A 13,868-nucleotide genomic window follows, 5' to 3' on the forward strand; every position below is an offset into this window, starting at 1 on the left:
TTCAGACCCTCCTCCAAACCCACCTCATCAAATATGCTTTCAGTCACCCCACTTCATATCTCCTTCTTTAGCTCATTGTCCATTTCTGTCTGATTACACCTCTGAAGCACTTTAGTGGCATTTTTCAACATTAAAGGTGTTGTGTAAATGCAAGTTATTGTCAGGTGTCTATCTTCTGAATGCTCAAGTGGAATCATTTTAAATTAAAAGTACTTCTCTAGATCTTTTTTTCTCAATGTATTTTTAAAGACAATCTGGATTGGTTTTTCTAGTTGTTACATGTATTTCAGTTACATTAACAGCCTGTGTGATATCATCATCTGATGACAAAAGGCTAATGATCACCCTAAAGCAGGTAATGGCTGCTCAGTAAGTGGAACACATTCTCTTTGTAACTGGGATAATGTGGCTAGAATAGAATCTTATTCATCAGACTGAATAGGACTTAAACCCTGGCCCTTTTAGAATGATCGGCAAATCTCTCATCTTTTTTAACTTGTCAAAAATGCCTGAAATATTGCCTTGGCAAATTATCCAATTAAAGCTGAAGAGGGTAGAGATGATAGTTAAGGATGGTGGTGGTAGATTTTGAAGTATGAGTAGTAAGCCTGAGGCAAACGCAACATACTGCGGATGCTGGAAATCTGAAATAAAAACGGAAAATGCTGGCAAAATTCTGCAGGTCAATGACCTTTCATCAGTAAGCCTGAGGTTTGGGAGGATTTCAGAATTCAGCAAAGGCAGACCAAAAAATTGATAGAGAAAATGGAATATGAGAGTAAACAAGCAAGAAATATAAAAACAGATTGTGAAAGGTATGTAAAAAGGAAGAGATTAGGGAAAGTAAATATCGGTCCCTTAAAAGCTGAGACAGGAGAAATTATAATGGGGAATAAGAACATGGCAAACTCATTGTAGAAGACACAAAGAAACATTCTGGGAATAGTGGGGAAACAAGGCTCTAATGCAAGTGAGGAACTTAAAGAAATTAGTATTAATAAGAAATAGTAATGGAGAAATTAATGGGACTAAAAGCCAACATATCCCCTGGGCCTGAAGGCCTACATCCTAGGATTTTAAAAGTGGGAGCTGCAGACATAGTGGATGTATTGGGTTTGATCTTCCAGAATTCCCTGAATTCTAGAACCGACCCAGTGGATTAAAGGGTAGCAAACATAATTCTGCTATTCAAGAAAGTAAGGAGAGAGAAAAGAGGGAACTATAGAGCAGTTAGCCTGATATCAGTAATCGGGACAATGCTAGAAACTGTTATCGGAAAGTGATAACGGTGCTTAGAAAATCAGAACATGATTGGGTGAACACAGAATTATGAAAGGGAAATTGTGTTTGACGAGTCTATTTAGAGCTTTTTGAGGATGTAACTAGTAGGGTGAATAAGGGGGAACCAGTTGATGTAATGTCTTTGGATTTTCAAAAAGCATTCAATAAGGTGCCACAGAAGACGTTATTGCACAAAATTAGGGCTCATGGGATTAGAGATAGAAAACAGAGAGTAAGAATAAGCAGATCATTTTTAAATTGGCAGGCTGTAAGTAGTGGGTTAGTGCAAGATCATTGCTTAGGCCTCAGCAATTTACAATCGATATCGATGACCTCGATGAGAAGGCCAGGTGTATTGTATTTAAGTTTGCTGATGCTGCAAAGTTAAGTAGGAGAGTAAGCTGTGAGGAGAAAACAAAGAGGCCACAAAGGTATATAAACAGGTTACATGAGTGGACAAGAGTATGGCAGATGGAATATAATTTGGAGAAATGTGAAGTTATCCACTTTGATCGGAAGAATAGGAAATCAGAATATTTTTAGGTGAGAGATTGGGAAATGCTGGTATTCAAAGGAACTTGGGTGTCCTTGTACACAAATTACAGAAAGTTAACATGCAGGTACAGCAAGAAGTAGGAAAGCAAATGGTATGCTAGCCTTTATTATAACAGAGTGACAACGTAGAACATGCGCAGAGCAATTGCTGACATCATCCGTGCGACCGAACATTTGCCAGCTTGCCAGTATGAATCCGCGCATGCGCGCTCTGACACCACACAATGACGTCAGACGTAATAGTTGCGATCGCTGCCTCCATTCCCCCAACAGTACCTTGCTCCCTCCTGCCATGCCTGCCTCAATCGCCGATTTCAGTTTCTCGCTTCATCCCGCCCCGTTCGCCCTCGGCACTTCCGCCCTTCACTCCGCTTCCCCCCGCCTCATTCCTTTCGCTTCCCCCACCTCACCCCTTCCCTGCTTCCTCCCCGCCTCACTGCTCCCCCCACCTCGGCTGTTTGCCCCCTGCCTCACCACTTACCCACCCCTCCCCCCCAACCCTGGCCGTTTGCTCCCCGCCACGCCACCCAAAGAAGCAGCGGGGTGGCGGGCGGTAAGCAAGCATCAGAGGGTGGAGCGAGCGGCCAGGGGGTGACGGGGCGAGGTGGGGAGTAAGCAACCGAGGTTGGGAGGCGGGGAGCAAGCGGCAAGCAGACGGGCATGGAGGGGAGCGGCGAAGAGAAGCGACGAAAGCAGGAGGAAAGGAGTGGTACTGTTGGGGTTGGGATGGAGGTGGCGATCGCAACCATTGAGGGATTTGGGTTTAATTTGTTTTGTGAGTCAAATTGAGCAGCACAATCTTTGTTACTGGCAGCTGCCTGAGATGTCGCAGACAGTGACTTTTCAGTTGATGAGGCTGCATTTGCGCATGTGCCAGTACTGCACCACATTGTGGTTGCGTTATCATCAAACGCAGCCTTATTAGAGAGGGATTAGAGTATAAGAGTAATGAGGTCTGACTATAATTATGTAGGGCTTTAGAGAAACCACGCCTCCCCTACAGTGTGCAGTTTTGGTTTCCTTAATGAAGGAAGGATGTACTTGCTGAGAAGTAGGTGCAATGTATGCTTACTAGATTTATTCCTGTGATCAGGAGATTGTCCTATAAGGAGAGTTTGAGTAGACTGGAGCTATGTTCTCGGGAGTTCATAGAATCATTGTATGGTTACAGCACAGAAGAAGGCCATTTGGCCTGTCGTGTCTGTGCCAGCTCTCTGCAAGAGCAACTCAGCTAGTCCCACTCCGCTGCCCTTTCCCTGTAGCCCTACATATTTTTTCTCTTCAGGTGCTGTTATATGCATGGTTCTGTATGCTGCCACCTTATTGAGTCTACCAGAGAAGTTCTTAGATTGTAGTATTTAAACATTAATATTTATTTCATAACACCTTTGTACACTTCACACTAGCCTGTGTGTCTCTTTCAAAAGCCACACTGCCACACTGTATCTCTTCTCGAGTCTTTCCCGCATGATCTCTTACATCGTCATGGTGGGCGATAATCTTTACACGCTCTCAAAATTAACCCTTTCATACCCTTATACGACAGATGCTTTTCTAATTCCCTTTTGAAAGCCAAGATTAAACTGCCTCCACCATGCTGTCAGGCAGTGCACTGCAAATCCTAGCTACTTGCTGCATAAAAAAGCTTTTCCTCGTGTCACCATTGGTTCTTTAACCAATCACCTTAAATCTGTGACCTCTGATTTGCAACCCTTTCACCAATGGGAACAGTTTCTCTCTATGTCCTTTGTCCTGACCCCTCATGATTTCGAACACCTCTATCAAATCTCCTTCTATGCTCTAAAGAGAACTACTGCAGCTTCTCCAATCTGTCAACGTAACTAAAGTTCCTCATCCCTGGAACCATTCTCATACCTCTTTTCTGCACCCTCTCTAAAGCCTCACATCCTTCCTAAAGTGCGACACCCAGAATTGGACACAGTGCTCCAGTTGTGGCCAAACCAGTGTTTTATAAAGATTCACCATAACTTCTTTGCTTTTGTACTCTTAGGCCGGAATTTTATCTTAGGCGAACAGGAGTTCGCCACCGACATAAAAGTCAGTGGCGAACACGCTTCCACCTAGCCCAGATATCCGTCCCACATTTTGCAGGTCCCCGGGCTTTAAATGTCCTGAGGCGGGACTTCCACCCACTTGAGGGAGCAAGTCTCGCCTCATTGAGCTGCCGGCCATTCATTGGGCCGGCAGCTCTTAGTCCCAGCAGCGCCACTAGGAGCAGTGGCCACTACTGGGACTGCAGCCCAGCAGACCAACGAGGAAGCCATGGAGCTGGGATCCAAGTTAGGTTTTGGATGCCTCACCAGAGTGATCGGTTGTGCCCCGGTGAGGCTAGGTTGGTTGTTTGGGGTGGGGGGGAGGGGGGGGTGCGTCTTTGGTCCCGGGGTGGGCAGTCCTCAATCGGGCACTCGATTGTCAGGGTACCCCTCCGGGGCGCGGAACGGCCACAACTATCACTGGGCAGCCTTTCATGTCCCCAGCATGCCCGCTTGCCATGGGTAAAATCCCCGTGGAGGCGGGTGAAGGCCCTTAAGTGGCCGTTTCTTGTCTCCCCCCCCCCCCCCATTCCCCCCCCAACCTCACTGGGGTGACGTAAAATTCCAGCCTAAGCCTCTATTTATAAAGCCCAGAATCCTGTATGCCTTATTTACTGCCCTCACAACCTGCCCTGCCACCTTCAACCATTTGTGCACATATACCCCCAGGTCCCTCTGCTCCTGCACCCCCTTTAGAATTGTACCCTTTATTGGATATTTCCTCTCCTCATTCTTCCTACCAAAATGAATCACTTCACACTTTACTGCATTAAATTTCATCTGCCACGTGTCCACCTATTCCACCAGCCTGTCTATGTCCTCTTGAGGTCCATCACTATCATCCTCATTGTTCACAATACTTCCAAGTTGAGTGTCATCTGCAAATGTTTAAATTGTGCCCTGTACTCCCAAGACTGGGTCCTTGATATATATCAAGAAAAGCAGTGGTCCTGGTGCTGCTCCTGGGGAACTCCACTGTAAACCTTCCGGCAGTCCAATAAACAAACGTTCACCATGACTCTCTGTTTCCTGTCACTTTGCTAACTTCATATCCATGCTGCCACTGTCCCTTTTATTCCATGCAATTCAGCTTTGCTAACGAGCTTATTATGTGGCACTTTATCAAACGCCTTTTGGAAGTCCATATACATCACATTACCCTCATCAACCCGCTCTGTTACCTCATCAGAAAACTCAGTCAAGTTAGTTAAGCATGATGTGCCTTTATCTGATCCATGCTAATTAACACTTGTCCAAGTGACAATTATTTCCTGGATTATCATTTTAAAAACTTTCCCACCACTGAGGTTAAACTGACTGGCCTCCAGTTGCTGAGTTTACCCTTATAATTTTTTGAATAAGGGTGCAATATTTGCAATTCTCCAGTCCTCTGGCATCACCTCTGTATCTCAGGAGGATTGGAAGATTATGGCCAGTGTCTCCACAATTTCCTCCCTTACTTCCCTTAGTATCCTCGGATCCACCCATTCAGTCCTGGTCTACTATCAACCTTAAGTACTGCCAGCTTTTCTAATACCGGCATGTAAATAGTAAGGGACGGTATGGGTCCTCTTCGGGACAAAGAGAGTGATATATGCTTAGAAGTGCAGGGCAAGGCTAGATTACTTAATGAGTACTTCATATCAGTGTTTAGAAGGGAGGAGGATGCTGACAAAATATTGGTAGAAGTAATGGATGGGGTGAAAATTGATTGCTAGGATTGTACTGAAAAGAAAATGGGAGTGGAGATAGTGGTAGGGCTTGCCATAATCTTCCAATCTTGCTAGATACAGGGGTGGTGCCAGAGGATTGGAGAGTGGCAAATGTTGACACCCTTATTCAAGAAAGGGTGTAAGGACATTCTTAGTAACTACAGGCTGGTCAGTGTAACATCAGTGGTGGGTAAGGTTTTAGAAATATTAATCAACAGGCTGTTGGAGTGTGTTGAGTTAGTTAAGGAGAGCCAGCATGGATTTGTCAAAGGCAGATCATGCTTGACTGATCTAATTGATTTTTTTGATGAAGTGACAGAGAAGGTTGATAAAGGGAATACAGTTGATGTTGTCTGTTGATTTGCAGAAAGAGTTTGACAAAGTACCACATAAGAGACTGGTTAACAAAACTGAGGTTCATGGAATAGGAGGCTCAGTGTCAGCTTGGATGAAAATTTGACTTAAGGACAAAAAACAGCGAGTCGTGGTAAATGATTGTTTTTCAGATTGGAGGATAATAGACAGTGCTAGGACCACTGCTCTTTTGATATATATAAATGACTTGGACATTGGAATGCAGAGTAAAATTTCAAAATTTACTGATGGTACCAAACTTGGACATGGGGCAAATTGTGAGGATGGTACGAACCACCTACAACAGGACATAGATAGTCTAGCAGAATGGGCAGACAAGTGGCAGATGGAATTTAATGCACAGAAGTGTTAGGTGATGCATTTTGGCAGAAGGGATAGGGAGAGGCAATGTAGATTTAATGGCACAGTTCTAAAGAGTGTGCAGGAACAGAGGGACCTGTGCATTTATATGCATAGATCTTGGAAGGTGGCAGGACATATTGAGAGAGTGGTCAGTAAAGCATATGGGATCTTAGGCTTCATAAACAGATGAATTGAGTACAAAAGCAGGGAAGTTATGCTGAACGTTTCTGAGGCTCTGGTTAGTCCACAACTAGAGTATTGCGTCCAGTTCTGGCCACACACTTTAGGAAGGATAGGAAGATCCTTGAGAGGGTGCAGAGAAGATTTAGTAGCGTGGTTCCAGGGATGAGTGATTTTAGCTATAAGCTTATGTTGGAGAAGCTGGGGTTGTTCTCCTTGGAGCAAAGGTGGTTGAAGGGAGATTTGATAGAGGCGTAGAAGATTATGATAGCTTTAAATAAGGAGAACAAAGAAAAGATGATCCCATTAGCTGATAGTACAAGGACATGGGGAAACAGATTTTAAAGTTTGGTACAAGAGACACAGGGACAACGTGAGGAAGAACTCTTTACTGCAGCGCGGCGCAAAAATATAACAAGAGGGTGGCTTACAAAAGAAATTAGGGATAGTATTAGATCCAAGGAGGAGAAATATAAAATGGCCAGAACAAGGAGCAAACCTGAGGATTGGGAGCTGTTAGAATTCAGCAAAGGAGGACTAAGGGATTAAGAAGGGGAAAATAGAGTATGAGAGTAAACCTGCAGAGAACATAAAAACTGACTGTAAAAGCTTCTATAGATATGTGAAGAGAAAAAGATTAGTTAAGACAAATGTGGGTCCCTTACAGTCAGAAATGGGGGAATTTATAATGGGGAACAAAGAAATGGCAGACCAATTAAATACATACAAAAACAAGAAATGCTGGATTCACTCAGCAGGTCTGGCAGCATCTGTGGAAAGAGAAGCAGAGTTAACGTTTCGGGTCAGTGACCCTTCTTCGGAACTGACAAATATTAGAAAAGTCACAGATTATAAACAAGTGAGGTGGGGGTTGGGCAAGAGATAACAAAGGAGAAGGTGCAGATTGGACCAGGCCACATAGCTGACCAAAAGGTCACGGAGCAAAGGCAAACAATATGTTAATGGTGTGTTGAAAGACAAAGCATTAGTACAGATTCGGTGTGAATACATACTTTGGTTCTGTCTTCACAAAGAAGGACACGAATTACCTCCCAGAAATGTTGGGGAACATAGGGTCTAATGAGAAGGAGGAACTGTATGAAATCAGTATTAGAAGGGAAGTGGTGTTCGGGAAATTAATGGGATTGAAGGCCGATAAATCCCCAGGGCCTGATAGTCTACATCCCATAGTACTTAAGGAAGTGGCCCTCGAAATAGTAGATGCATTGCTGGTCATTTTTCAAAATTCTATAGACTCTGGAACAGTTCCAACGGATTGGAGGTTGGCTAATGTAACCCCACTATTTAAAAAAGGAGGTAGAGAGAAAACAGGGAATTATAGACTGACATCAGTCGTGGGAAAAATTCTAGAATCTATTATAAAAGATGTAATAGCAGAGCAATTGGAAAATGGTGACGGGATCGGACAAAGTCAACATGGATTTACGAAAGGGAAATCATGCTTGACAGATCCACTGGAATTTTTTGAGGATGTAACTAGTAGAATAGACAAGGGACAACCAGTGGATGTGATGTATTTGGACTTTCAGAAGGCTTTCGATAAGGTCCCACATAAGAGATTAGCGTGCAAAATTAAAGCACATGGGATTGGGGGTAAGGTACTGACATGGATAGAGAACTGGCTGGCAGACAGGAAACAAAGAATAGGAATAAATAGGTCTTTTTCCAAGTGGCAGGCAGTGGCTAGTGGGGTACCGCAGGGGTCAATGCTAGGACCCCAGCTATTCACAATATATATTAATGATATATATGAGGGAATTAAATGTAATATATCCAAGTTTGCAGATGACACAAAGCTGGGTGGGAGTGTGAACTGTGAGGATGATGCAGAGAAGCTCCAGTGTGATTTGGACAGGTTGAGTGAGTGGGCAAATACATGGCAGATGCAGTATAATGTGGATAAATGTGAGGTTATCCACTTTGGAGGCAAAAACAGTAAGGCAGATTATTATCTGAACAGTGATAGATTGGGAAAGGGGGAGGTGCAGCGAGACCTGGGTGTCCTTGTGCACCAGTCACTGAAAGTAAGCATGCAGGTGCAGCAGGCAGTTAAGAAAGCAAATGGTATGTTAGCCTTCATAGTGAGAGGATTCGTGTACAGGAGCAGGGATGTCTTGCTGCAATTATACAGGGACTTGGTGAGACCACATCTGGAGTATTGTGTGCAGTTTTGGTCTCCTTATCTGAGGAAGGATGTTCTTGCTATAGAGGAAGTGCAGCGAAGGGTCACCAGACTGATTTCTGGGTTGGCAGGACTGATGTATGAAGAGAGATTGGGTCAATTAGGCTTGTATTCACTAGAGTTTAGAAGAATGAGAGGGGATCTCATAGAAACCTACAACATTCTAACAGGACTGGACAGACTAGATGCAGGAAGGATGTTCCCGATGGTGGGGGAGTCCAGGACCAGGGGTCACAGTCTAGAGATAAGGGGTAAGCCATTTAGGACTGAGATGAGGAGAGATTTCTTCACCCAGAGAGTGGTGAACCTGTGGAATTCTCTACCACAGAAAGCAGTTGAGGCCAAATCATAAATATATTCAAGAAAGAGTTAGATATAGTTCTTAGGGCTAAAGGGATCAAAGGATACGGGGAGAAAGCGGGAACAGATTACTGAGTTTGGATGATCAGCCATGATCGTATTGAATGGCTGAGCTGGCTCGAAGGGCCAAATGGCCTACTCCTGCTCCTTTATTTTTCTCTGTAAAGACCGGGAACTCGCTGCCTATGAGGGTGGTGGAAGCAGAGACGATGAATGATTTCAAAAGGAAATTGGATGGACACTTGAGGGAAATAAACTTGCAGGGCTACAGTGATAGGGCCGGGGAATGGGACTGACTGGATTGCTGTACGTAGAACTGGCATGGACTCGATGGCCTCTTTCTATGCCATAATGACTCTAACTCTAAGACTAATCCACATATTCATTACTCTACAAAAGAAATTCCTTTGAAATTCAATTCTAACTTGAAGCTTGCTACTTTTATCCTACCGTCCAAATTAAATAAACTGCTTGCATTTATATTATCCATTCCTCTTAGCATAACTTAAGAGTCCTACCTCCTGAAATCAACCTTGCTGCTTTTTTTCTGGCTCCTTTCCAATGCACTAACGTCATTTTGAAGACTAGCTTCAGAATGCAACGAAAAGTAAGAGCCCCAGTAATATTTCCTGAATTTCTGTTGCTGTGACAGCAACAGTAGAGGGAGCAGCACATGAGGATAGACATCAGGAGATCAGGGAGCTGGGAGGGAGCAACTCTGAAGCATATCAGGCAGGTAGAATATGCAGTGTACAATTTTGTTTGCCTGATGTTGGTAGCTGGAGGATGCTGAAGTCTGCTGATCTCAAACCCTGGGTATGGGAGAGCAGACAAGAGCTTTGCAGTTGGGAAGATAAGAACAAATCATTCTCTGAAGTGATTGAACAATTGTTTTCTGTGAAGAAGTGTCTGACAACAGTGCATATGCTATGACACCTATTTAATTGTTAAATCTGGCAATTTGATGGTGAATGATTCCGTAGTTTGGTCACTTCAATGTTACATCTGCTGGAGAAAAACTGAGTAGCCGCTCAGTTGGATATCTTCCAAGAGCAGGTGAAGAATGCAAAAACAAAATACTGCGGATGCTAGAAATGTTGCACATAACACAAAATCCTGGAAACACTCAGCAGGTCAGGCAGTATCTGTGAGAGAGAGAAAGTGTTCATGTTTCAGGTTAATGACTTTACATCAAACATTAACTCTATTTCTCTCTCCAGAGGGGCGGCACAGTGGCGCAGTGGTTAGCACTGCAGCCTCACAGCTCCAGGGACCCGGGTTCGATTCCGGGTACTGCCTGTGTGGAGTTTGCAAGTTCTCCCTGTGTCTGCGTGGGTTTTCTCTGGGTGCTCCGGTTTCCTCCCACAGCCAAAGACTTGCAGGTTGATAGGTAAATTGGCCATTATAAATTGTCACTAGTATAGGTAGGTGGTAGGGAAATATAGGGACAGGTGGGGATGTTTGGTAGGAATATGGGATTAGCGTAGGATTAGTATAAATGGGTGGTTGATGTTCGGCACAGACTCGGTGGGCCGAAGGGCCTGTTTCAGTGCTGTATCTCTAATCTAATCTAATCATTCCTTTTCTTTTTGTTCTTTTGCTGCTTGGTGGTGCTGGAATAATCTGATCTTGTAATTCCACTTCACAAAGTGTCTTCTGAATGAAGTGATATCCCAACATTTAACGAGACCCTGTATATTCTGACTCCCTAAACTACTCTTTAACAAATTGAGTGGTTTTACTCTTGGTCATATAGATTGTCTTGGCATGAGTTAACTGTTCAGAACCATTTTAATTAAAAGTGGGCAAACTAAGAGATTGAACCAGCTGATTGGATAGGAATGGAGTGTTTCCAAATTGTTTGCCAGCTGACTGTTAAATTGTGCTGGTATATTCCACTTCCTAAAGGTAATCCTAAAATGAGCATAAAAAACCACAGAATGTTAATGGATGTGAACAGGAATGGTTTATTTTTCTTTCGCCCAACTAACATTCTTCTTTTAATCTGCCAAGTGAATAAAATAAAAATTATTAAAGAACTATTGCTTCCAGCAGTCTTTGGAAAACCAGGAAATGCCCTTACTCTTGCCTTGTATTTGCTCAAGATTTAAATGACAGGTGAAATTTGATTTTAAACCCAAAGCGGAGAAGTTAGTGTATAACTGATTTATTAAGGGACTCAGCAAGAAATTATTCCTAAATACCTGTTGTTAATTTGCAGATAAAATGTTTGAAAATGAACCAAATTAATGGTTTGCAACGTATTGCTTTCACTTAAGGGAACTTTAATCCAGTTTAGACACAAAAGAATGCAAGTCTCCTCACTCTTGACAAATGCAGGAATTGCAGCGTATATTTTGTGTGAAAAAACTCAAACCAGTTCTTAAGGGACTTGGGTCCACAGAACAAAACTGTCTTGTCATTGGGCAGTCATTGGCATTTTCTCACTCATGAGAATAATTGCTGTGGAAACTTTGCCCCCCACACCCCCTCCCACCTCATTTCCCTCAATTCTTGACAGAGGAGGAATTTCATAAGCAATTTCATAAGTGGCTATTTTCATGTATGAACCTGGGGAATGAGCATTTGTGTTGAATGTGATGTTATTGCAGTAGACACTCTCTCCTCATTTGATGTTGAATGTGTCCATTTCCAGTAAGGGTTATTGCACATCGTTCTAGAATGAATATGCCATGAAACTCCCAGAAATTAATCTCTTCTGTTTTTGGCCATCGAACCATTGATAAGCTGGTTTATGTTACAATAGCAATGTTAGCTGTTTGTGTTTTTTGCTGTAGAATTTCTCTGAATATTTTTCCATGTATTGAGTGACTGCCCTTCTCACGCTGAGATCTCATAGGTGGTGTTCTGGCTGACTGGGTCCGATCTTCGCTGAGCCATAAGGTCTTCCGGTTGCACAGCCGAAGTGGACAGCTGGAGGTACTCGTGGATGGCACCTACTTCATCTATAGTCAGGTAGAAGTGAGTACAGTCTTGGACCTAATGACTAGCTGCTGGGAGGTGGTGGGTGATTGATACTGGGTTATCTGATTGTTCAAATCAGTAGTTCCTTATAAAGGCTGAGCTACAATCAATTCAAAATGAACACCTAAGATCCTGTCATTTGCACAGGGACACCAACTTGGTGGGGACTATTGTGACACTCACCAATTTCTGCTTATTCCCCATTGTATAAGAATTCAGCAAAACAAATTTGTTCTCCGTGTATAGAGTTTCAACTCCTTTCCGTTTTGTTACGTTTAATGAAATTCTAAATGGGCCAAACAACATTCCACATCATTGGTAATAATTTGATAATTTATCGTATAATTACAATCAGTGTTCAATTATTTAATCAAATCTAGAGGATAAAGTTAAAATTAAATAACAAAGGGTGGTAACACGAAAGAGTTCTGAAATTTTCAGTAAATTAAAATTAGAGATATATAGATAACAACAGTTAAGGAAAACATTTCCGTTAACTCCCTATAAAATAAAGTGACGTCAGCACGAAAGCAGCTGATTGGTGAGTAGCTGGTGAGTCTTTAAAGTTCAAAGTGCACCACCTCGAGTTGCAGCACGCTATTAAAATCCAGCCCTTTGTGTCTGTATTCACAGTAAAAGAAAATTTCATATCAGAAATAGAGGGTAACCAAGGAGCAAATAAGAGTAAGGAACTTAAGGTAATTAATATCAGGAGAGAAAAAGTATTGGAGAGACTTAAAGGACTAAAATCCAACAAATCCCCAGAGCTGGTGGCCTACATCCTAGAGTTCTAAAGGAGGTAGCTGCAGAGATAGTGTATGCGCTGGTCATGATTTTCCAAAATCCCCTAGATTCTAGAACAGTCCCCAGCAGATTGGAAGTTAGCAAATGTAACACCGCCAAGGAGGGAAAGAAAACTGGAAACTACAGGCCAGTTAGCCTGTCATCAGACGTCGGGAAAGTGCTGGAATCTATTATTAAGGAAGGATGAGAAATGTGTCTTTGAGGGAATGACACCTAACCTCCTACCTCTTGCATATTTCCAAAATGTAGATGATGCTTTTGTTAAGTTTGAATCTGCAGCTGCATGCAATAATTTCCTGAAACATCTTAATGGGCTCCATCCTGCGCTCAAATTCACCTTTGAAATGGAGCAGTCAAGTGAGCTCCCTTTTCGTGACATACTAGTTGAGAAATCTGCTAAGGGGTTCCCTACCACGGTCTACCACAAACCTACCTTCACTGGTCAATACACGCATTGGGATTCTTACAGTTCCACGCGCTATAAGGTTGGCCTTATCAGTAACCTTATAAATAGGGCTGAGCCATTTGTTCACCACGCAAGCTTGATGCTGAAATTTGGTGAATCAAAGACATCCTGCGTGACAATGAATACCCTGATCAGATCATTTCTCGCTGTAAATCGTGCTAACTTATGAACGGGCCTACGGCTGTCGTTTTCGGCCCTGGAAGGGTAATGCATCCCAAAAATTTGAACAACAGGTTCACCACTAGCTGTACCACACTGCTACTATGCAGTAGCAACACATGTGGTGTTCGCCACTAACAGGATGCTGCCGTGAAGCCAAAAAGACGTCCTGCCTATCACACAAATGAGTAATGTGGTATATGAATTTTAATGCCAGTGTGATGCTAGGTATATAGGCTGTACATCCCAAAGACTGGCAGATCATATCAACTAATATGTCCCTTCCACTGTTCGCAACGGGCAAGGTACAGGCTGTACCCAACCAGCCCGTGCTTACAAAACTCAAACCACAGTGTTCAACATGAGATGTGATTCCACGATTGGAGATTTGC

The 13,868-nt window shown here is 43.1% G+C and overlaps 1 protein-coding gene across 4 annotated transcripts in view; it reads left to right on the top strand.

Moving 5' to 3' along the window:
- Positions 1-13,868, top strand: part of eda (ectodysplasin A) — a 301,068-nt gene that overhangs the window by 260,195 nt on the left and 27,005 nt on the right. For 2 of the 4 annotated variants that reach the window (XM_068047219.1, XM_068047222.1), the window contains one exon: positions 11,914-12,044. In XM_068047219.1, the coding sequence (XP_067903320.1) occupies positions 11,914-12,044 (131 nt within the window). The remainder of the gene's footprint in view (positions 1-11,913; positions 12,045-13,868) is intronic. The other 2 variants (XM_068047220.1, XM_068047221.1) reach the window with 2 other exon arrangements.

Source organism: Heterodontus francisci, chromosome 15 (assembly GCF_036365525.1).
Source record: "Heterodontus francisci isolate sHetFra1 chromosome 15, sHetFra1.hap1, whole genome shotgun sequence".
Classification (NCBI taxonomy): Eukaryota; Metazoa; Chordata; class Chondrichthyes; order Heterodontiformes; family Heterodontidae; genus Heterodontus; species Heterodontus francisci.